At 50.5% G+C, this 24,252-nt stretch overlaps 1 protein-coding gene across 1 annotated transcript; it reads right to left on the bottom strand.

Annotated features, from left to right (window-relative positions):
• Positions 1–632: 632 nt before the first annotated feature.
• Positions 633–10,011, bottom strand: GSC2 (goosecoid homeobox 2). Its single transcript, XM_056821422.1, has 3 exons — positions 6,314–10,011; positions 3,175–3,425; positions 633–2,319 (listed from the first exon to the last, which is right to left on the bottom strand). Exons 1-3 carry the CDS (start codon positions 6,582–6,584, stop codon positions 2,206–2,208), a joined length of 636 nt encoding a protein of 211 aa, XP_056677400.1. The 5' UTR covers positions 6,585–10,011; the 3' UTR covers positions 633–2,205.
• Between the last annotated feature and the right edge of the window lie 14,241 nt (positions 10,012–24,252).

The following is a 24,252-nucleotide window of genomic DNA, read 5'->3' as shown; positions in this document are numbered from 1 at the left end:
CAGTCAGTCAGTCATTAAGCATTTATTAAGCGCCTACTATGTGCCAGACTAAAGGTATAACAACCACGCTCGTCCCTGGAGAAGGGTAGGGAAGGTCCTTCTGCCCCTCATCTACGGAGAGGCCCTAGCCAGGCATGCAGGTGATTTTGCTGACCCAATTCTTTTCATCTTTTCTCATTTGCTGTAAGAGGCGGCTCTCTGGACCAGGGGACAGAAGGATACATTGGCAAAGAGGCGCTACTGGGGCAGCGAGGCGGGGCAGTAGATGGAGTGCCAGCCCTGGAGGCCCGAGGACTTGGGCTCTAATGCAGGCTCAGACACTTTCTAGCTGTGTGACTCTGGGAGGGAGACAGACAGACAGACAGACAGACAGAGGGAGAGAGGGGGAGAGAGATAGACAGACAGACAGACAGACAGACAGAGACAGAGAGAGACAGAGACAGAGAGAGGGGGAGAGAGAGAGAGAAAGGAAGAGAGACAGGGAGGGAGGGGGAGAGAGACAGAGAGAGAGAGAGGAAGGGAGGGAGAGGGAGAGAGAGAGAGAGAGAGAGAGAGTTAGAGACAGAGAGACAGAGAGAGAGGAGAGAGAGAGAGAGAGAGAGAGAGAGAGAGAGACAGAGAGAGAGAGAGAGAGAGAGAGAGAGAGAGGGAGAGACAGAGAGAGAGAGAGAGAGAGAGAAATACAGAGAGAGAGGGAGGGAGGGAGAGAAGGAGAGACAGAGGCAGAGAAAGAGAAGGAGAGAGAGAAAGAGGGAAAGAGAGAAGAAGAGAGGGAGAGACAGAGAGAGAGAGGGAGGGAGAAAGAAAAGAGGGAGGAAGGAGGGAGGCAGAGAGACAGACAGAGAGAAGGGGAGAGAGAGGACAGTGAGAGAGACACAGAGAGAAAATCATACAAAAACAAAATATAGCCACAAAATTTTAAGAAAAGTTAAACTGTATAACTGAGGCCTAGAGAAGCGAGGCCATGTTCAAGGTCACCTAGATAGGAAGTGGCAAAGAGAGGCTGTCACAGAATAAGGACTTGCCCAAGGTCACACATCCTTCTGAAAGAGTGGGAGAGTCACTTGTACTTGAATGGCCTGGGCACTGGGGAAGCAAGGAGCTAGAGGCCATTAAGGCAGGGTAGTGTCAAACTGTGTGGGATTTAAATGCCAAGGAGAAGATTTGGACCTTTTCTTCTAGGCGCTACAGAGCCACGGAAGCCAAGGGGTAATCTGGCCTCAGGAGGGTGCCTCTGGGGGCCTGGGAGACAGGGGTGGGAGAAGAGACTGAAGGCAAGGCCAGAGGGTGGACGGCTGCTGCCAAAAGGAAGCTAAGGTGCAGCCCAACTCCAATCTCATCCCATCCAGGAGAGCCGCCCGGCCATGCCAGTCCCTCCTTTGACTCCTCCAGGTTATGCTGCCACTTCCAATCCCACACTCTGGCGTTAATAGTCAGAGGTGACGCTCGCATATACTTTATGAACTGGTGCCCGGGGCTGCCAAATTACGCCCACAGGGCGGCTCCGGGCCCTGGCATTTCAGGCAGCCCTCACCCTGGCCTGTGCCCGCCCAGAGCAGCCCAGAGCAGTCCCCACTCCCTGAATTTCCTCCCAGGATCCAGGCAATCTCTCGCGTTCAGCCAGATCGTAAAGCTGGGCCCCAGAGACGCAGGGGTAACCCTCCAGGCGGCCCAGGAAAAGGGGGTGCAGCTGGGGCTGGGCAGACACCAGCAGCCACGACAGGCCATGGGTGGTCACTGGGAGATGGTGGCAAGCTTGGCACAAGGGGTTCTCCGGGGCAGGGGGAGCGGAACAAGCGAGGTCCTGGCACCTTGGACGTCCATGAGCTGAATGCCAAGTCTTTTCCAACACTGAGCTTCTATCTACAGTCCTGACTGACTTAAGGGGGGGGGGGGCTACTGTCTAGTCTGGCCCCTTCTCAGGGTCCTTCACACCTAGCCCAAAGTCCAGGAACAGGCGGGGTGGGCCTCCTCGGTCATCAGGGTGGAGTGATGGGTGCCTTGGGGTCTCAGGAAGAGGACAAGCTCTGCTGCAAGGTGACCGACCCTCCCCTGCCTCAGGGCGAGGGACAAAGAGAGTGAAGAGGTCAGGGCCCCGGGGGGGGGGGGCGAGGTGCCCTCCCCACCCCCTGGCAGCCCCCCATCCTGAGCCCCCCTTCTTCCCATGGATCCCCACCTCCCTCATCTCCTCCTTCACGCCTTTCCTCAGGAGCTGCTGCACGCCTCCTTCGGGGACTTCTTAGCACCTTGAAGGATGAGGGCTGAGGCTGACGCCCGCTTCTGATGCCGCCACTTGGCACGACGGTTTTTGAACCAGACCTGTGGGAGGGGTGAGGGAGAAGGCAGGAAAAGCCCCAGGTCAGACCCGGAACATCAGGCACCTCCCACGGGCTGCTCGCCACTCCTGCCTCAGTTTCCCTTACTTGGGTAGGTTGAGGAGGAGGGTGCAGGGTGAATGTGGATCTGCTTGGCAAGCACTCCAGGAACTGTACCAAAGGGCTTCTGGAGAGAGGTGTCTCGGGAGAGAGCAGGGGAACTCGGAGGGCCCCCCTTCCTCGAGTTTATAGAATATAGTGCTGGGAGAGACCTTGAAACACGGAATGTCATCAGAGAGGGACCCTCGAACACAGAACACCAAGGCCAGAAGACCCCTTAGAACAGGACCCTCGAACACAGAACACCAAGGCCAGAAGACCCCTTAGAACACAGATTGTCAGGGCTAGGGGACGCCTCCAAGAAGATATCAGGGCTGAGGAGCCCTTCGAGATCAAGGGGAGCCGCTCCCTCCGCTTCCAGGAAAGCAAACGAAGACCCTGAGAGAGCAGGAGAGCCGTGACATTAAGGTGTCACTCTCCTCCGGGTCTGCAGAAGAACAGGGGGAAGCATCTGGGTGCTCCACGGGAGGAGCGTCTAGGAGGAACCAGGGGAGAGGTGAGCTATGAGGGGAATGGAAGGAGGAAGTGAGGGGCTGGAGGGAATTGGCATGGACTCGGGAGGGAGGTGCAGAATAGAAGAGGGACAGGGTGGGGGGCAACCAGGAGGGTGCCAGGGCACAGAGGCGGACGTGGCGGGGCAGCAGGTACAGTGGGGGTCTGTAGCCTTTCCGAGTCCTTCGAGGCTCCCTTGCCCTAGACGCCTCTCTCCATATTTCTCCCCCTTCCACGAGGTTCCTACCTCCACTCTTTCCTCCTTGAGGTGGATGCGATTAGCCAAATGTTCACGGGCCACCACATCTGGATACTGGTTCTGCAAGAATAAGGCCTCCAGGGCCTGCAGCTGCTCCTCACTGAAGATGGTTCGGTGCCTCCGGGTCCTTCTCTGAAGGGGCTGGAATGGGGGCAAGGTCCCAGTTGGGGGTCCCCGGGGACCCTTGCACATCCGGCCTGTAGCTGGAAGCAGCCTCAGTGGCCAAGGAAACCTAGAGTCTGGGAGAGGGAAACAAAGGCAGAGAGCTCCCGAGTCACAGCTCCCACTGCTTTGGGAATGGGAGCCAACTCAGAATCAGAACCAGCAAATAAGGTGGGTGGGAGCAGAGAATCCTAGAAGGGACCCAAGAGGCATCAAATCTAACCCTCTTCTGTCTACAGAAGAGGAAACTGAGACCAGCAGAGATCAAATAACTTATCCCAGTCACGACAGTACTAAGGGAAGAGCTGGAATTTGAACTCAGGTCTTCTGAGTCCTCTCCACCAAACTTCTCTGAGAAAGACAGAGAGACAGAAAGACTCTGACAGACAGACAAAGACATAAGAGGAAGACGGAGACATATGAGAGAGAGAGAGAGAGAGAGAGAGAGAGAGAGAGAGAGAGAGAGAGAGAGAGAGAGCAAGATAGAGAGAGGGGGAAAGAGAGAGAGAGAAAGAGGTGGGGAGAGAAGAGAGAGAGGAGGGAGGGAGAGAGAAGAGAAAAGGGGGAGGGAGGGAGAGAATCATAGGGGAGAGAGAAAAATAGAGAGACAGAAAGGCAGGGTCAGACAGAAAGTATTCAGTGAGCAAGAGACAGAAAAATAGTCCCTGGAGCTCAGAGACACAGAGAGATCCTGAGAGATAGGTCAAGAGACAGAAACAGGGAGAAGAAACATCAAAACCAAACAAGAAACAGTGAAACAAGTCAGACACAGAGAGAAGCTATAGTAAAAGTGGGACAGACAAACAATACAGAGATAGAGAGATGGAGAGAAGAGGAGGGAAGGAAAGAGAGAAAGGGGAGGAGAAAGAAATGGAAGGAGAGAAAAAGGGAGAGAGAAAAAGAGGAAGGAGAAAGACAAAGAGATGTGGAAGGGGAGAGATAGAGGAGGAGAAAGGCAGAGAGGGATGGAGAGAGAAAGAGGAGGGGGAGAAAAATTAAGGAAAAGATATCCAGAAGTGGGGAAAGAGACAGAGAGAGACAGACAGAGACAGACAGAGACAGAGACAGAGAGGAGGAGGAGGAAGAGGAGGAGGAAGAGCAGGAGGAGGAGGAGGAGGAGGAAGAGGAGGAGGAGAGAAGAAGAAGAAGAAGAAGAAGAAGAAGAAGAAGGAAGAAGAAGAAGAAGAAGAAGAAGAAGAAGAAGAAGAAGAAGAAGAGAAGAAGAAGAAGAAGAAGAAGAAGAAGAAGAAGAGGAAGAGGAAGAGGAAGAAGAAGAAGAAGAAGAAGAAGAAGAAGAAGAAGAAGAAGAAGAAGAAGAAGAAGAAGAAGAAGAGAAGAAGAAGAGGAAGAGGAAGAAGAGGAAGAAGAAGAAGAGAAAGAGAGAGGAGACAGAGAGACAGAGAAAAATCGAGACTTTACAGTGAAAGAGAAAGAGGGAAGGAAAAACAGACACAGAAAACTCAATAGGGATGGAAAGAACCAACAAGGACAGAGGAAAGAAACAAAGGCAGAGACAGAGGAATAAACTGAGTCAGAGTTCCAAAGCAGGGGAGAGTGAAACAGACAGAAAGAAGATAAAAGTGAAAAATTAGAAGGAAAGAGATCGGTGAGTCAATAAGCATTTAGTAAGCACCTCCTGTGTGCCCAGCATTGTGCTCAGCCCTGGAGATCCAAAAGAGACTAAAAATGGTCCTTGTCCCTGATGAGCTCCTAGTCTAATGGGGGAGACAATGGACAAACACCCCTGGGCAAAGAGAACATGGAAAGGGTCAGGAAGCAATGACCAAGAGGGTCAAGGAGATGTACAGCCATGGGGAAGAAGGAATCCCTAAATGGGAGCCCCAGCTAGACGCTCTGTGCTGGGCCGCCTTTGCTCCCCCAGGGGGATGGCTCTCTCTGGGCCCTGCAGCTTGAGAAGCCTCTAGGGAAGGTGAGGGATGTCAGGGAGGAGGAGTTCAGCTCCTTTTTTAGTCATGTGACCATGAGCAAGGCCCTTACCCAGTTTGGGCCTCAGTTTCCCCATCTATAATATGAGACGGTGTGCTTTGACTCCTTGCCTCTCCGGGTTATTGGGCCCAAAGTGATTTGCAAGGCCCTGGAGATGCAGGAATGAGTACTATTGTCCTGGGGAAGTGGGGCCCTGGGTGTGGGTGGGGGGTGCTGAGTCTGGGCTGGATCCAGACCCCACTTGCTTTTCTTCTCCAATGGCCCCTGGAGAGACTCCCAGCAGCGCTGCTAGAAAGGGGAGCAAAAGGAAGTGGGGGCTTTGCTCTTGGCCTCAGAAGCAGCAGGGTTATCCCTAGAGCTTTGGCCTGGCAATCCAGCAGCCCTGGGTTCTAATCTTGGGTCTGCCGGGGACTCACCCAGGGCCACAGCAGACTCAGCTCTCTGAGCCTCGGTTTCCTTCCCTGAAAAAGGAGAAATCAGACTAGATGATGTCTCAGCACTGACATCCCCTGTTCTAAGGTCCCTCAAAGTTCCGACATTCTCTGTTCTCTATTCTAGGAACATCATGTTCTTGTTTGGTTGTTGCAGGTGCATCTGACTCTTTGTGACCCCTTTTGGGGTTTTCTTGGCAAAGATCCTGGAGTGAGTGGTTTGCCATTTCCTTTGCCAGCCCATTTTTACAAAGGAGGAAACTGAGGCAAGCAGGGCAAGTGGCTTGCCCAGGGCCACCCAGCTGGCTTTCAATTCACAAGAATGAGTATTTCTGACTCTCCTCTGGGCCGGGTAGCCTCCTACGCCACTATGAGCCGGTGTGACCCCCTCTGCCCCATCCCAACGAGAGATCCGTCCCCCGGGCTCCTCCCAGAATTCTCAGGGAGGGAGGGTGGGCCATTGAATGCCAGAGCCAGAGGCCCTGAGCAGTATTTCATCACGTCTCCCATTTGACAGAGGAGGAAACTGAGGGAGGACCTGGCCCCTGACTCCTTCCCTGGAGACCTCCCCACACAAGCATACTCACCCAGCCAGACGGCAGGCTCCTGCAGACCATGGGGGCCAGCGTGGTGGGCGCAGCAGCAGCAGACGCCACAGGCGGCCGGGCCGGGCTCCTCCGGCTCCTCGGGCTCCTCAGGCAGGGCTCCGGGAGAAGGGGCCCCCCTGGGCGGCTCCGGACTCTTGGGCCGGCTCTGTGGGCCCAAGGGGGGCAAAGCGGCTGGGGGGGGGTTAGACAGGATGTGGTCAATGCTGAAGGGGCACGGCCTTCCGAGCCCCCCCCGGCCAGCCAGGGCCATGGCCCCCCGCGCTAGGAGGAGCCCCAAGAGCCTCAGCAGGGATGGAGACTGCCAGACACGGACAGGTATTTCTCTCCGAAGCTCCCGGCTTGCTGGCTGGGGCTGTCTTAAATATGTATCTATCTCTCGTTGTCCATACGTATATATAAATATATATATATATATACATGGGGGGGGCGTATAATCCCTCTGGAAAGAAAACTCTAAGACCCCTGCGAATAAAAGAAATTCTCCCTAATCTTTGGGCTTTGTGGATCTAAGATTTAGCTAATCCTCCCGAAATGAGTCCAGGAGGAAATCTCGCCTCTCCATCTCGAGTGGAGATTGGAGGTGGCGTTTGGTGCCATTGTGAGCAGCCCGGGTCCGAGGCACGGGGACGAGAAGCGCTCCCAGGCCAGAAATGGGCCCAGAGGATTAGCGCCTTAAAAAACTCCGGCCATTATCCCTGGGGACAGGGGGGGCTCCCTGCGGGAGGGAATTGTCACATCAGATGGCATTAGAGAGGCGGCGAAAGATGCCGGCCGGCCATGGCGGGGAGACTTGGAGAGGAGGTGGGGGGAGAGCCGGGCCTGGCAGGGAGAACAAAGAGCCCCCCGGCTCCGAGACAAAGGGAAGGGGGGACCGCCAGGAGAACATCCAAACAGCCCGGATATTTTTAGTGCTTCGGGTTGCCCATCGTTTTCTCCGTGTGAACTCATTTCATCCGCACAATAACCGGAGGAAGCAGAGCTTCTTCTTATCCCCACTTTACAGAGGAGGAAAAGGAGTCGCAGAGAGATCTAGTGTCCAGGAACAGGCAGCTAGCGAGTGTCTGATGCAGGATTCACACTCGGGTCTTCCGGATGCCAGGTCCAACACTCTATCACTATGCTACCGAGCAGGCTGAACAGAAATAGGGAGATTGGGGGCAGCTGGGTGGCTCAGTGGATGGAGAGCCAGGTTCTGGGTTCTAATCTCTCCTCAGACACTTCCCTGCTGTGTGACCCTGGGCCAGTCACTTCACTCCCATTGCCTAGCCCTGACTGCTCTTCTGTCTTGGAACCCATACACAGTACTGATTCTAAGGTGGAAGGTGAGGGTTAAAAAAAAAAGAAAGAGGGAGATCCTGGGAAAGAGAAGCAGGACCAGAGGCAGAGGTAAGGGGGGCCACCAACTCCTCTTCCCCCAGAGTGGCAAAATTCTGCTCTTTGGGTGCTCTAGGAGAACCTCCCCTTGATGGGCTGGAAAGGGGGCTCCTTGGCATCCCCCGTGACCCACTCTGCTTCAGAGAGAGGATCCTGGAGAAGGAAGACAGCACTCACCCCAGCAATGACACCCAATGGCGGAAAGCCAGACCCTGAGAAGGAGGCAGACTGCAGACTGCCATGATGCAAAAGGTATTCGCCATTAAAAGGGCAACCAGGCAATGCGCGGCCTTGAGTCAGGAAGACCCTTCTTCTTCCTGAGTCCAAATCCGGCCTCAGACACGTCTTAGCCCTGGGATTCTGGGCAAGTCCCTTCCCTCTGTTTGCCTTGGTTTCCTCATTTGTAAAACAAGGAGGAGAAAGAAATGGATCTCTGCCAAGCAAATCCCAGATAGGGCCAAGGGGACTTGGCCACAACTGAGAAATGCCCGGGAAGAGGACTGGCCCAGGCCTTCCGGGCTGCTCCTCCACGGTCAGTGTCTGCCTGTCGTCCACTTCCCCTCTGTGGAACCCTGGTAGGCGGGATAAACCCGGCTGAGGGTAAGCGAGAGGCCTCCAGGCCAGGCGAATGGGGGATGTCCGTCCCAGGCCTGCAAGGACTCACCCCAGCCCAACGGGCAGAGGAGAACAACTCGTGCCGAGTCGGAGCTCAGTTAGACATGGATGGGCGGCACCAAGGCCCCCCGATGCATCCTGGGCCGTCCCCAGGCGTCCTGCCTTTTGTCTGGCCCCTGGACGAGAGAGGGAGGCCGATGGCTTCTGGCCAGCCTGCCGCCCCGAAGGCTACTTGAGTCCCCAGTGACATCACTGATCCCCTTCCAGAACCAAGGACGGAACTGCTGAAAAGGAGACTGAGCTGCCTCGAGGCTCCTGGGGAGGATGGTGGGGCCATCAATTTAGAGCTAAGAGGGCACTTTAGAGGGAATGTAGTCCAGCCCTCTTGGGTTACACAGGAGGAAACTGAGGCCCCGGCAGGGGAGTGGCCCATTCAGAGGAGCCTCGCTCCAGAGCCGGAGGGGACCTCAGGGGCCATCTAGTTCAACTTCCCCCAGGAAACTGGCCCTCAGGAAAGCTGAGTGATTTGTCAGAGGCTACACAGGTAAATAGGAGGCAGAGTCAGGATTCAAACCCAGAGCCGCTGACTGGGGTATGTGTTAGCCTGTACCTAAGAGGCCCAGCTCTCTTTCCTCCAGGTAGTGGGCCCCTAAAGGGTGAGTGACCACTTCTCAGGGGGCAATTGTGATGTGAAGGAAAGAATGCTGTTGTGGTCCTGGCCCTCCTAGTCACCGCCTGGGTGCCCTTCCTAAGGCAAATCCCTTCTTTCTGGACCTCAGTTTTCTCCTCTGTAAAATGGGAAGATCTGACCAGAAACCCTGGCTCGGAGTGCCAAGATTCTGTTCACCACTGTGGGAGGGGCAGCAGCCATTATGGCCCCTGGTCCGATGTTCCCAATGGGCGAGACATCGACTTCCTGACCTGCCTGGAGTCATAGGAAGGTTGTTGTTGAATTGCTTCAGTCATACCCAACTCCTCTGGACCCCATTTGGAGTTTTCTTGGCAAAGATACCGCAGGTTTCTGGGTTTCCTTCTTCAGCTCCTTTTACAGGAGGGGAAACTGAGGAAAACAGGTTTAACTGATGTGTTCAGCGTCACACAGCTAGTGTCTGAGGCCAGTTTTGAACTCACAAAGAGGAGTCTCCCTCGTTCCGGGCTCAGCCCTCTATCCGCAGCGCCACTTCGCTGCCCCTTTCCTTCAGGAGAGACCAGGACCTGGGTGCAAATCTCACCTTGGACACTTGCTAACTGTTGTCCCTGGGCTCATCTGTAAAATGGGGCTCCTGTGATCTCGGAGATGTGGCCCAACCTACCCTGAAACAGCCCCACAAGAGCCATTGCACCTGGGCGGAAGACTTCCCATTCTGCGCTGTCTCTGCGCCCGCCTCTTCCTGCTCATCGTCCCCTCACTCCCTGGGCTCCCGGGGAGGGCGAGGACAGCCCGCCTGGCAGCCTGGGCAGTTGGGGATGTCTAGGCGAAGCCCACACCCCCGTACCATCCCCCACTCTGAGGCCCAGCGTCCCCCGGAAGTGGGAAATGGCCACCGACCCCCAGCCGGGGGCAGAATCGAAGAGGCGGGCAGTTAGCCCTGTTGGGGAGCCCTGCCCTGCCCCTCGGGGCCCAGGGCAAGCCGGACCTGAGCTAAGTGCAGGCGCCGGGAGGGCACAAAGCTTGCCCAGAGGGATTAGGGGAAATGGGGGGGGGGGGTGGGGCTCTGCCCTGGAAGTAAATATCGCGAGCTAAAGAGCCACTTGAGGCCAAATGGCTAATGGAAATGGAGTCCTAGTCCCTGGCCCCTGGCCAAGAAGACCCCGCGGTGCTCCTCCTGCCCTTGGGTCCCCTGTAAAGCCAATCAATTGGACCTTCCTGGCCCTTATTTCTCCAAAGGGACCCCGAGTCCTCAGCTCTCTGGGGAACCTTCTTTCCAGGTGCTCCGCCCCCCCCCCCCCCCTTCCCAGAGTCCTCGAGCCTGGTCCCTGGGTGGTAACTAGGGCACGGCTCTGGGTGGTGGCCAATCAGAGCGCTGCCTGCCTGCCCTGATTAGACTTGTCCTTTCTAACTTGCTTCAGTGGTTCTGGGCTTTTCATGGTTGACACTGTGTACCTCCGAACCTCCCTCCCTCCCTCCCTTCCTTTCTTCCCTGTTTACTTATTTTCTCTTTATTCCTTCCTTCCTTCCTTCCTTCCTTCCTTCCTTCCTTCCTTCCTTCCTTCCTTCCTTCCTTCCTTCCTTCCTTCCTTCCTTCCTTCCTTCCTTCCTTCCTTCCTTTCTTTCCTCTTTCCTTCCTTGTTCTTCCTTTCTCCCTCCTTCTCTTTCTTTCTTACTTCATTCTTCCTTCCCCCTTTCTTCCTTTTTCTTTTCTCTTTACTTCTTCCTTCCTCCCTCTCTTCCTTTGCTTCTTTCTCCCTTTCTTTTTCTTTCTTCCCTCTTTCCTTCCTTTTTCTTCCTCCCTCCCTTCCTCTTATTTCTTTCTTGTTTTTTCCTTCCTTCCCTCTTTCCTTCCTTTTTCTTTTTTCTTTATTTCTTCCTCCCTCCCTCTCTTTCTTTACTTCTTTCTCCCTTTTTTCTTTCTTCCTTTCTTTCTCTCTTTCTTCTCTCATTCCTTCCTTTCTTCCCTCCCTTCCTTCCTTTTTCTTCTTTCTTTCTTGTTCTTTTTTCTTCCTACCTTTCTTCCCTCTTTCCTTCCTTTTTCTTTTCTCTTTATTCCTTCCTTCTGCCCTCCCTCTTTCTGTCTTCCCTCTTTCCTTCCTTTTTCTTCCTCCCTTCCTTCCTTTTTCTTTCTTGTTCTTTTTTCTTTCTACCTTTCTTCCCTCTTTCCTTCCTTTTCTTTTCTCTTTATTCCTTCCTTCTGCCCTCCCTCTTTCTTCCCTCTTTCCTTCCTTTTTCTTCCTCGCTTCCTTCTTTCCTTTTCCTTCTTTCTTTCTTGTTCTTTTTTCTTTCTATCTTCCTTCCTTCTCTCTTCTTTTCTCTTTATTCCTTCCTTCTGCCCTCCCTCCCTCCCTCTTTCTTTACTTCTTTCCTCTTTCCTTCCTTCTTTTCCTTCTCTCTTTCTTCTCTCCTTCCTTCCTTCCTTTTCTTTTTTCTTATACTTCAGGTGTGTGGAGGAAATGTTTTTAATGCTCAATGATTGTTCTATAAAAGCCTACTACTACATAGGTGGTGTTTGCTTTTGAGATGCTTCCCATCCTGCTTGGATTTCAGGATGCCGGTTAGTCTCTTAATGTGTATCTTTGTGCTCAGTGCCTTTCCTGGGGGGAGAACAATGTTATTTTAGGCACTGCCTTCTTCCACTGGTTTAAGGTGACCTCCAGATTCAAGCATGAGCCTTTAGCCTATCATTCCCGGGTATATGTCAAACACTGCACACTCATTGAGTCTAATGATATTTATATTAAAAACCCTTACCTTCTATCTTCAAATCAACACTAAGGGGGCGGCTGGGTAGCTCAGTGGAATGAGAATCAGGCCCAGAAATGGGAGGTCCTGAGTTTAAATCTGGCCTCAGACACTTCCCAGCTGTGTGACCCTGAGCAAGTCACTTAACTCCTGTTGCCTAACCTTTACCACTCTTTTACCTTGAAACTAATACACGGGATTGATTCTAAGACAGAAAGTAGGGGTTTAAAAAAGGAATAATGTGCCTAGACACTTCCCAGCTGTGTGACTCTTCTGCCTTGGAGCCAATACACCATATTGATTCTAAGATTGGATTAAAAAAAAATAGAACACAAATCAATACTAAGTATAGGTTCCAAGGCAGTGGAGATTAGGTGACTTGTCCAGGGTCACATAGCTAGGAAATGTTTGAAACCTAATTTGAACAGAGGACCTTCTATCTCCAAGCCTAGCACCCTATCCACTGAGCCACCCAATTGCCTTTGGCATCATTAAAAAAAAAACAACAACCTTTACCTTCTCTCAGAATCAATGCTAATTAGGATTTCAAGGTAGAAGAGTGGGCAATGGGCACTAAGTGACTTGCCCAGCATTACACAGCCAGGAAGTCTCAGGCTAGATTTGAACGCAGGAACTCCTGACTCCAGGTTTGGCGCTCTACCCACTAAGCCATCTAGTGCCCCTCTAAATGATACTTTGAGATCTTTGGAGAAAATTTTGGCCAGAAGAAAGGCCTGATGAATTTGTTTTTCACTGAAGTCCCACAATGGGATGCTGTCAATAAACAAAGAATGAATTCAAAAATGCTTTGATTCTGCTCTTCAGTTTGGAGGTTCAGCTCAGTTATTCTTAGAGGAGACGATCGTGGAGTTATAGCAAGTGTGAGGTCAGGCCTCTCCCCAGCAGAGTGCCAGGGGCAATCCTGAGGGGCCCCTGGGTGTCCCTTGTAGGAGTAAAAATGAATAAATACTCCCAGCATTGAAAAATACAGAGGATTGGTAATACTAAATCAAGAGAGGAAAAGAAGAAAGGTTCCTTCAGTCAACTGAGCAGAGCAAAGAGAGCTGAGACTCACACCTGCAGCACTTTACCCAAAGCCCAAGCTCAGAAGGAAGAGCCTGCAGTGCAGCGTGGCTCTCGGCCAATTGATCGTCGAGCATCCTTATGTGAAATGAGGACGTCACTCAAAAGGATGCTGGGAGTGTAGCTGTGGCACATTTTCCATCTGCCCACCCTCTCCTGTGAAGCCCCACCAGCTGTCTCCATCACCACAGCCCCACCAGCATCATTAGGGGCCTGTGTTTCACATCCCAGTTCCACATCCCAGCACTGTTTAGCTTTGGTAAGGAAATACTTACTTCAAAGCTACAACAAGGTTACAGTAAGGATACCTATTATCAGCATCGTTGCTACTGTTCAATCATTTCCATCCTGGGCAATTCTATGACCCGCCTATTTGGGGTTTTCTTAGCAAAGTTATTAGACGGGTTTGCCATTTCCTTCTCCAGCCCATTTAACAGATGAGGAAACTGAGGCAGAGTGAAGTGACTTGCCCAGGGTCACACCACTAGTAAACATCTAGCTCTTCATGACCCCATTTAGACTTGTCTTGACAAAGTTACTAGAGGGGTTTGTCATTTCCTTCTCCAGCTCATTTGACAAATGAGGAAGCTGAGGCAGAGTTAAGTGACTTGCCCAGGGTCACACCACTAGTAAACATCTAACTCTTCATGACCCCATTTAGACTTGTCTTGGCAAAGTTACTGAAGGGGTTCGCCATTTCCTTCTCCAGCTCATTTGACAAATGAGGAAACTGAGGCAGAGTTAAGTGACTTGCCCAGGGTCACACCACTAGTAAACATCTAACTCTTCATGACCCCATTTAGACTTGTCTTGGCAAAGTTACTGAAGGGGTTTGCCATTTCCTTCTCTAGCTCATTTGACAAATGAGGAAACTGAGGCAGAGTTAAGTGACTTGCCCAGGGTCACACCACTAGTAAACATCTAACTCTTCATGACCCCATTTAGACTTGTCTTGACAAAGTTACTAGAGGGGTTTGTCATTTCCTTCTCCAGCTCATTTGACAAATGAGGAAACTGAGGCAGAGTTAAGTGACTTGCCCAGGGTCACACCACTAGTAAACATCTAACTCTTCATGACCCCATTTAGACTTGTCTTGGCAAAGTTACTGAAGGGGTTTGCCATTTCCTTCACCAGCTCATTTGACAAATGAGGAAACTGAGGCAGAGTTAAGTGACTTGCCCAGGGTCACACAACTAGTAAACATCTAACTCTTCATGACCCCATTTAGACTTGTCTTGACAAAGTTACTGGAGGGGTTTGTCATTTCCTTCTCCAGCTCATTTGACAGATGAGGAAACTGGGACAACCAGGGTTAAGTGACTTGCCCAAGGTCACAGTGCTAGTAAATGTCCGAGGCTGGATTTAGACTCATGTCTTCCTGATTCCAGGTCTGACCCTCTGTCCACTGCACCACACAGCTGCCCTGTTATCATCACCCCCCTTCTCCATAGTTTGAGATAGCAATGACAACAAAAACCTATCAAAGGGATGAGCAGAGCAGATGAGGTGATGGTTTACTTAGAGAACATGAGAGTCAAGCACCAAAAATGGAATTGAAACAATGAACAACTTCCTCCCAGTGGCAGCCCCCAAATCAGCTCCCACAAATCATCAGCATTTCTCATTATGACCAACAACTCCCAGCAGGGAGAGACAGACAGAGAAATTCCCTTGAGAATAGCTGCAGGCAGTACCAAACACTTGGGAGTCTGTCTCCCTGCCAAGACCCAGACTGGAGCTCTCGGAATGCAATTACAAAACACTTTTCCAGCCAAATAAGGTCAGATCCCAACCAAGGCTGGCCTGCAGAATCCCGCCCCCCCCCCCAAAAAAAAAGACTTCACTGGGCTCTTTTGATTGGTTATGTCTTTTACTCATTTCAAAATGCTTTTTTAAAAATGCCTAAAAACCATCTCTGGCACTTTGGAGTTGGGTTTGGGTTAGTAAAGAATAGAAATCCTTTTCTTCCTTCCCAGGACTGGTTGGGAAGTCATCTAAAGAGTGGGGGGAGTTCACAGGCCTCCTCACTGCAAATGCTCTCCAACTCCTCCACCACAAGAAGGCCCATGTAATGGGGTTAGTTTGAAGTTTCTCTTCTTTCCAGTGGGTGTCCCATTCTAGAAACTTTGATACAGTATATAATGAATCATCCCACAGGCTTAGCTCACAATGCTACAAAGTGATGAAGCTATTTTACAGTTTGTTTATCTTCAAGATTACTTAGTATCCAAAGCATTGAAGAAATGCTGAATTAGTTTGGCAAGAGGACTGAACTTGGGAGTATTGTAGCTACAAACAACTGAAGAAATTAAATTGCTCATGGGGAGGCTGAGCCAATATAATAAAAATGTCAATACTACCCAAACCAATTTACTTCTTCAATATTTGATCAAACTACCAAAGGACCAATTTATAGGGCTAAAAGAGATAACAAAATTTGTTTGAAGGACTAAAAGGTCAAGAATATCAGGGAAACCAATAAAAAAGTGGGAAGGAAGGAGACCTAGCAATACCAGATTTCAAACCATACTACAGAGCTGCTATCAAAACAATTTGATGCTCGAGAAGAAACAGAGAGGTTGGGCAGAGAAACAGATTATGTCCACAGTTTATAGAATCAATTGATATTTTTTTGCCAGGCTAATAAGCTCAACATTTTAAATTTTTTTTTTACCAATTACATGTAATAACAAATTTCCACATAAGTTTTCCAAAGTTGTGAAGATGGGATTAACTCTCCCCTGCTAATTTTTAGATTAAATCACCAGAAGTGTATATACCCCACTTACACTTGAGTGGGGGAGGTCTACAGCCCACATGTACTGAAAGTGGGTGACAAATCAGAAGACTGAGGGTTCGAGTCACTTCATCATTGCCATAAATGTAAGAATCAAATTAAAGTTCAATACTTCAAGTATCATTTTTTATAAAGTTTATTATGGGAGATGGGGGGAAGCTGGGTGGCTCAGTGGATTGAGAGCCAGGCCTAGAGATGGGAGGTCCTAGGTTCAAATCTGGCCTCAGACACTTCCTAGCTGTGTGACCCTGGGCAAGTCACTTGATCCCCATTGCCTAGCCCTTACCACTCTTCTGCTTTGGAACCAATACACAGTACTGATTCCAAGACAGAAGGTAAGGGCTTTTAAAAAAATAAATAAAATAAAGTTTATTATCTGACAAAATAGAACCACATGACTAAGTTAATCTACCTGCTCAAAAATCCCTTTTCCACCAAATCCACCCACAGGAAGGAAAGAGAGCTAGACAGGGAACTCCACCCAATTTATCTCCTGTCTATGTCAGCAGTAACAACAGGAGTGGGCTCCTGGGAATTGTAGTTTTGGTAGGAATCATAGTTTTTAAGGTAACAGATTCTAATTTCACAGATCCAAATTGTCTCCCTCCCTTCTTCTCTCCCCCATCACAGAGCTAGCAAGCAATTCAATTCGGGTCATACATGTATTATCATGCAAAGCAGATTTCCGTATTGTTCATTTTTGTAAGTAAATAATATAAAACCAAAACCCCAAAACACGTGCCCAACCAAGTGAAAAATCATATGCATTCATCTGCATTCCAGCTCCAACAGTTCTTTCTCTGGAAGTGGAGAGTATTACTTTGTCCTGAATCCCTCAGAATTGTCCTGGATCATAGTGTTGCTGAGAGTAGCTAAATCTATCATAGCTGATCTTTCCATACTATTTTTGTTACTGTGTACAGTGTTTTCCTGGTTCTGCTCATTTCACTCCACATCAGTTCATTGAGGTTCTCCCAGTTCACATGGAATCCCTCCAGTTCATCATTCCTTTCAGCACAATAGTATTCCATCACCAACAGATACCACAGTTTGTTCAGCCATTCCTTAATTGAAGGACCTTCCTTTAGTTTCCACTTCTTTGCCACCACAAAAAATGCAGCTGCAAATATTTTTGTACAAACAACCTTTCCCATTTTTTAAAAATCTCTTTGGGACACAGACCTAGTAGTGGTATGCCTGGATCAAAGGATATATATTGTTTTATAGCCTTTTAGGCATAATTCCAAATTACCTTCCAGAAAGACCTCCATGAACTGATGCGTAATGGAAAAAGTAGAACCAGGAGAACATTGTACACAAAAACTGAAACATTGTGGAATGATCAAATGTAATCAACTTTGCTACTAGTAGCAACACAGTGTTCAAGGACAACCCTGAGGGATTTATGGGAAAGAATGTTATCCACATCCAAAGGAAGAACTGTGGGAGCGGAAACCCAGAAGAGAAACATATGATTGATCACTTGGTTATATGGTTGGGGGCGGGGTTGGTTTTAAAAGATGACTATTACAAATATGAATAATATGGAAATGGGTATCAAGGGATAACACATGTATAACCCAATGGAACAGCTCGTCAGCTCTGGGAGTAGGGAGGAAAGGGGGACAGAGAGAAAATGAATAATGTAACCATGGAAAAATATTTTAAAATAAAAATTTTTAAATAAAATAAATAAAATAAAAATACCAAAAAATGCCTTCTAGAATGGTTGGACCACAACTCCACGAGCAATGCGTTAGTGTCCCAATATTGCCACATCCTCTCCAACATTTATCCCTTTCCTTATTGTCCTATATTGTCATATAGGACAATCTGCTAGATGTAAGGTGGTACCTCAGAGTTGTTTTAATTTGCATTTCTCAAATTAAGAAGGAATTAGAACATTTTTATATGATTATTGATAGTTTTGGTTTTTTTTAATCTGAAAACTGCCTATTTATGTCTCTTGACCATTTGTCAATTGGAAAATAATTTGTATTTTTATAAAATTGTCTTAATTTTTCATATATTTTTTTTTAATTCTTACCTTCTGTCTTGGAATCAATACTGTGTATTGGCTCCAAGGCAGAAGAGTGGTAAGGGCTAGGCAATGGGGATCAAGTGACTTGGCCAGGGTCACACAGCTAGGACGTATCTGAGGCCAGATTTGAACGTAGGTCCTCCCATCTCTAAGTCTGTCTCTCAATCCACTTAGCCACCCAGCTTCCCCCTTTAATTCTTTATATTTTTGAGAAATGAGACATTTATCAAAAAATTTGGAGGGCACCTGGGTGGCTCAGTGGATTGAGAGCCAGACTTAGAGATGGGAGGACCTACGTTCAAATCTGGCCTCAGATACGTCCTAGCTGTGTGACCCTGGCCAAGTCACTTAACCCCTATTGCCTAGCCCTTCATATTCTTTTGCCTTAGAACCAATACACAGTATTGATTCTAAGACTGAAGGTAAGAGTTAAAAAAATAAATTAAATTAAAAATTAAAAAAAAGAAATTTGTTGTAAAACTCCCCAGTTTGTTGTTTCCCTTCTAATGTTGGTTGCCTTAAGTTTGTTTGTACAAAGCCTTTTAAAATTTAATATAATCAAAATTATTCATTTTACATCTTGTAATGTTCTTTATCTTTTGTTTGGCCTCAATTGATATTTCTTGAGCTCCTACTATGTGCCAAGCAGTGTGCTAAAAAGCACCATATATTAATGTTCTGGTCCAGATAAATTCAAAGATCCTAATTATTAGTGTTTCTGGCATCTTGACTTCTTCAGGATTTCCCTACTGGCCAGACTATAAAATCAGTCTGGAATCCTGCTTCCTAGGCCACCTGATCTGTGTTCAAGTCTGGATCAGGTGAGGATTCCACTACCTGTTCCTAGAGCTGAAAAGGACAAAGTTCATGCCTTTCTTTTTCTTTTGAAATCCTTACTTTTCTCTTAGTAACAGCCTATCAAAATCTTTTTGAGTCCTGGCTCTGAAATCCAGTGTGTTCACTATCACCCTTCTCAGCATGGCGCCATCTTGGATTTGTTTGGTATTACATCCATCTCTGCTTTCCTACAAGTTGAAATGGTTCACTGGGGGGTGTTCCTCTGGGAAGTTATCTTCTGCTTGGATTACTGGGTATTGGTTCCAAGGCAAAAGAGCAGTTAAGGTTAGTCAAAGGGGGTTAAGTGACTTACCCAGGGTCACACAGTTAGGAAGTGTCTGAGACCAGATATGAGCCCAGGGCTTTCCACGTCCAGGCTTGGCTCTCTATCCACAGAATTACCTAGCTGTCCTGCTTTGTGGATATTGAACCATTACCAGCTACTCCCTCACATCTAGCCAATCCACCAATCCAAACTGGTCCCCGTCTCTGCTTTCTCCACAAGAATCACCAAATCATTGGCTAAAATCTAGGTAAATTATGTAACCAGCACATTAGTAAACAGGTTAGAAAAGGAAGCAAGTGTCCCCTTCCTTCCAGGCTAGTTAAAGTCATTATACAATTAAAGGAGGCAAGAAACAAAGACAAGGAGGTGGTAAAGTCTTAAATGAAATGCCATCTTCTCCCAACAACGGTGGGGTGCCATTTGGACCAGGCACCCCTTCCCTCCTGTGGTCAACCTGGCCTGCAGGTTCTCCCAGAAGTGAATGCTTGAGGGATGGGAGAGAGGCCCCTTTCCCAGATTCCCCAGCTAGACCCGTTCTCTCTCTCTCAGATCTAGAACAGAGAGCTCAGTTCTAATGGGGGTTTCTTCCAGAACAGGGGCAACCCCAGCCCAAGGACCTCAGATGCCCCCTAGGTCTCAGCGGCTCCCCTGGGCTCTGCCTCCTTATCTTCCTTCTCCATGAAGAACGACTCCTGCACACAGGATGCTGAGCTCAGGAGCCCCAGGAGATGAGGGGATGCCCTCTTATGATGATGAGCTCTTTCCTCCCCTGGGTAGGCCAAAATGGCACCGCCCTTCACCCTGTCTCTGGCGCCCATGCCTTTGCTCATTTCCCCAACCCAGACTCTTCCCAAGCTCTTCCCCCATCACTGCCATTTTTCTCTCCCTAGGGTCCTGCTTTGGTTCTCCTTTCTTCCTGCCCCTCCTCTACTTTCTTCTCTGGCTCAAGCTTTGCTTCTGCCTCTGCCACTCTCCACTCCAAGCCTCTGCTTCTCCCTCTTCCATTGTCCTTCCCTCACCTGTCCTTCTCTTTCTGTATTTCTTCCCTCTGTTTCCATCTTCTTCCCATTCCTGTTCTCCTTCCTCAGTTCCCATCTCAGCTTGCTCTGATCAGCTCACCTGTTCTGGGGCTCCTTCCTGCTCCCTTCTGGCTTTGTCTCCCATCACCATCCTGCCATCTCCTTAGCTCCTGTTTCTCTCACTCTGCCTCTTCATCTTTCTCTCTCCTATTTCCTATCACATTCACCAACTCCCTTATTCTGTCCCCGTCTCACTGCCCATTTCATCTTTCCCCCCTTTCCTTATTTCCCTCTATCTCTTTCCCATCTGTCTCTCTTCTTCCTCTTTCCCTCCCTCCTCCTTTCTCTCTCCCTTTTTCTTTCCAATTCTTTCTCTCTTCTGTTTCTGATTCTCTCTCTCTCCCCTCTTCCCATTCGTTTCCTTTTCTTACTCTTTCTCCCTGACTTTTCCTCTCATCCCCAGCTCTCTCTCTTCTCTCCACCTCACTTTCTTCTTTCTCCTTTCTCTTTCCTGCTTCCTTCTCTGTCTCTTCTCTCATCCTCATTTCCCATCTCTCTGCAGGTCTCTCCCTGTCTCCGTCTCTCCCCTTCCCATCTCCCTGCCTCAACCTCCCCTGTTTCTTTCTGTCTCTTCTTGTCTACCCGTCTGCCTCGGCAGCCCCCTCTCCCCTCCTGGGCCAGGCCAGGCCAGGCCAGGCCCACTTGGCTATTAGTTGCTCTTGGGATTGCTTTCTTTCATCGCCTGGTCCTTTTCACTGGAGAAAATGGTTTGGTAATGCTTCTTTTATCACAGAATTAGGGGATTTAGGGCCCAGATCTGACAAAGGGACTTTCGATAGGAGCTGGGAATCGAGCATCAATCAGCCCCACATCTCTGGGGCCTGGGAGCAGAGAGGGAAACCGAGGGATTATGAATGTCCTGTTTACTGAGCCGCCCGCCTGATAGCATCTCGGGCCGCTCTGTCTGAGAAAAGAAGCCAAATCCAGAAAGGAGAGGCTGGGCCCAGAACAATGTAGGGCTGCGGGCAGGGAGGAAGGCAGCTCGAGATTGGGCCTATTGGGGAAAGAGATTCAAAAGCCATTAGAGAGGCTTAACACCAAGGTTAATCTGCTTTGGCCGTTCATTTGTCAAAAGTGAATTTATAGTTTGGAAAAATCCTGCCTTTGGGGACAGGGTCTCCTCCCTGCCCCCACAGCCTGGCGGCCTGTTTGGCCCCTTCCCCAGGCCCTACCAGCCCCCCACCCCCATCCCCCGGGACTCCTTGCTGGGTCTTGACCCGGGCCCCCCCTCAACCTCCTCCTATATCTTTTCCCGTCCCCCTGCCTCTCTTTCCCTCAGCGTCCTCCCTGCCTACAAACTTCCCAGCCTCCCTGTTCCCTGGATCGTTCCTTCCACATCCCGACTCGGTCCCCCCAAATTCCTGGCCCTCTCAGTCTCCACCCACCCAGCCTCCCTGCCCTCTCCCTCTCTCCCCACCGGCCTCCCTTTGTTCCCAGAGTTCCCTTCTGTCTGTAGGGCTGGGGGACCTGGGCTTTGCCCCAGTGTGGCCATTTCAGGGGGAGCTTCAGCTGCTTCATTACCAAGAGCCATTTGTTACTTAGGAAGCACCCAGGGGTGACAAGAAGGTCCCTTTGTGACTTCCCAGCTCCCTGATACGCCTAGGCTCAGCACAGCTCTTATTTCCTACTCCGGTGTGGATGTGGCTTGATTCCTAGAGGTGACCATGGGCCACCTTTCAGGGTCCACTACCTGCCCTGGCTCTGTCCATGGGGATTTCTCACTGTACCCCGCTCCCGGCCTCCCAACACTGCCTCTGTCCCATCCCTCTTCCCTGACCCTTCAATCCTTCCATCCTGGTCCAGAGCTCCAGAGCCGGCCCCTTCCTAAGGAGCGGTTGCCCATCTTAGTTGGTTCTGGGGGACCAGTCACTGTCCCTGGGTCTAGGCTTGTCCTCTGCTTCCCCGGCAGCCCCATCTGCAGCTGGATATCACATCCATGCCAAGGAGCGGGGCTGGTACAAGAGGACAACTCGGTGGTTCTTGTGTCATTCACTAGCTGGGTGACCCTGGATGATCCCTTAACTTCTATTTGCCTCAGTTTCCTCATTTGTAAAATGAGGAGAAGCAACTCCGTCTCAGGGTGGTTGAGGTACTATCAGTATTGTTTTAAATGCTAGCTGCTGCTGCTACTACTATAATAAATGGGCATCCTGACCTCTTTCATCTCAACACTCTCCAGCATGTCGACGTCCTTCCTAAGGTGGGACATCCAGACCTCGGCCCCATTCTTCCCATGTTGCTGGCTGAGGGCAGAGGCACTGCACACTCCCTCCTTCCGGACAGCAAGACTCTCGTGTAACCCAGGATCCCATTTGCTTCTTGTTGGGTTTGAGGTCTACTAAGACCTCAAGGTCTTTTTCAGACAAATCACCACCTCGTCACGCCTCCCCCCATCTTGTCCTGGAGAAGCTGAAATGTGGAACCCACGTGCAGCACTTTACGACAAGAATGAGCTCAAAGCCCTGGTAGGCTTTGACTGGCTTTATTAGTACATCCAAGTCCAGGAACTGAAGAAGGCAGAGAGGACTGACCTTGCCTTCTGGCTTCTTTGGGCCTTTCCCCGGGAGGACAGAGGAGAGTCCCTGAACCCCAGAGCCCAGCGGGGGCTGGTTAGTCGGGCTCTAAGACACGAGGAACGGAGGGTCCTTCCAGCCTTCGGACAGGAAGGTGAGAAGGCCCAGGGAACACTCCGTGAATGGTAGAGGCCCGAGGCCTGCTGTCGGTGTTCGAGTCCAAAGAAACGATCAGAAGGTTGGTCAACAAGCACGTATGAGGCACCTACTTGCAGGCTCTGTTCTAAGAGCTGGGATTACAAGGATGGGCAAAGGCCCTCCAGGAGCTCCCAGGGGAGACACACGAATGAAGGAATTAATGAATGAATGAATGAAGGAATGAGTGATGGAAGGAAGAAGGCCAGCTCGTCTAAGGCAGTGAGTCCCCCTAAATGAGGGAGGGAGAAGGCTCAGCTGTTCTCCCCTCTTGGACTCGCATGGAGACAGTCCAGGAGCCTCAGGCCAGCTTCTGTCCAGGCTCCACAACCATCAACCAGGGCAGGCTTTGCTTATCACCATCCGCCACAACTGCAGGCCCCAGCCCTGGGGCATCCCCTGGGGAAGTCATTTCCCTGGGGAAGGGGACAGCCATCCCACCAACCACCCACCCTACCCCCACCACCCCATGGCAGGCAAGCTGGTCTAGATGAAATGGCCAGGCACCTGAGGGAGAGGCTGGAGGCACCATCTCCAGATGTTTGCACCAACAGTGTCCCATGCCTGAAACACCCTCCCTCCTCACCTCTGTTTCAAAGAATCCATCAGGAGGCAGCCCAAGTGTTGTGTTCTTTCTTCCTTTAGCCCCCCAGCTGGAGCTTGGCCTCCCTCCCTCCCTCCTTCCCTCCCAAACCAGTCTTTACCCACTCTGGAACCTCCCTGAGGTCTCCCCCCTCAGCAGACAGTCCAATAGGGGTCATCTCCTGCAGCCCTCAGCACAGCCTCTTGCCAGCCAACCAATGAAATGTTGGATCAGATTCACTGGATCGGAGATCTCTTGGGGGAGCCTTTCTCGCCTGCTCGGCTCCTCGGCATGGGATGAGCAGCCGCTCAGACTGTGTTCCTTCTCATTCGGGTCTTTTCTAGTTCGCCCCTCGGACACGGGATGTCACCCCGGAGGGATCCTGGCCCGAGAGACGTCCGGGCTGGGAGGGCTCACTCGTCGCTGACCGCTTACTCGTCCAGCAGCACCTGGGCCCCAAGACAGGCCCCCGCGCCCCCAAGAACTCAGATCAGTGTGGATGGAAAAGACACAGGTGCAGCCTGTGGACTAGTTACAAACAACTATCAACTTATAAAATATATTTTTCTATAAATGTCTTGTTTATAAAAATGAATGAACTGGAGCTTATACAATTCGGATTTGGGGGTGGCGGGAGGGAGGGTGGGAGCAGCTCCTGTTGGAGCCTGTGGAGTCTCTGGGGGCAGACTCATGCCTGGCCAGAACCCCTAAAGGATGGACCTGGAAGGGTGCTCGGGGTGCCTCCTCCAACCCCTCCGTCCTAGACAGACAACAGAGGCCCAGGAGAGCCTCAAGAGGCCTCGGAGCCCAGCGTGCCGGGGCCGGGAGGGACCTCCCAGATAATGCAATTCAACATTCTCATTTTCCCAAGGAGGAAACAAAGACTGGCAGCCCGTGACGGAAGGGAGGGAGAGCTGGACAAGGAGTGAGAAGGTGGGCAAATGGCTGCACCAGAGCCTCAGCTCCTCATCTGGGCGATGGGGGCGATCAGCACCGGCCCCTGACAGCCATCGGGGGGGGGGGGGGGGGGGGTGAGGCGAGCCCCTTCTCAGCCTGCTGTGGCTGCCGCCACCCCTTCCTCTGCCTCCTCCTCCTCCCAGGGTAGCACACAGGAGGG

Source organism: Monodelphis domestica, chromosome 3, assembly GCF_027887165.1.
Source record: "Monodelphis domestica isolate mMonDom1 chromosome 3, mMonDom1.pri, whole genome shotgun sequence".
Lineage (NCBI taxonomy): Eukaryota > Metazoa > Chordata > Mammalia > Didelphimorphia > Didelphidae > Monodelphis > Monodelphis domestica.
This window is presented reverse-complemented; position numbering and strand designations above follow the sequence as displayed.

Coding starts and splice junctions, on each gene's coding strand:
- GSC2 (XM_056821422.1), bottom strand. CDS start 6,584: ATGGCCCTGGCTGGCCGGGGGGGGCTCGGAAGGCCGTGCCCCTTCAGC. Junction 3,426..6,313: donor GGAGCCTGCCGTCTGGCTGG/GTGAGTATGCTT, acceptor TCCCTCTCCCAG/ACTCTAGGTTTCCTTGGCCA. Junction 2,320..3,174: donor TCAAGGAGGAAAGAGTGGAG/GTAGGAACCTCG, acceptor CCCCTCCCACAG/GTCTGGTTCAAAAACCGTCG.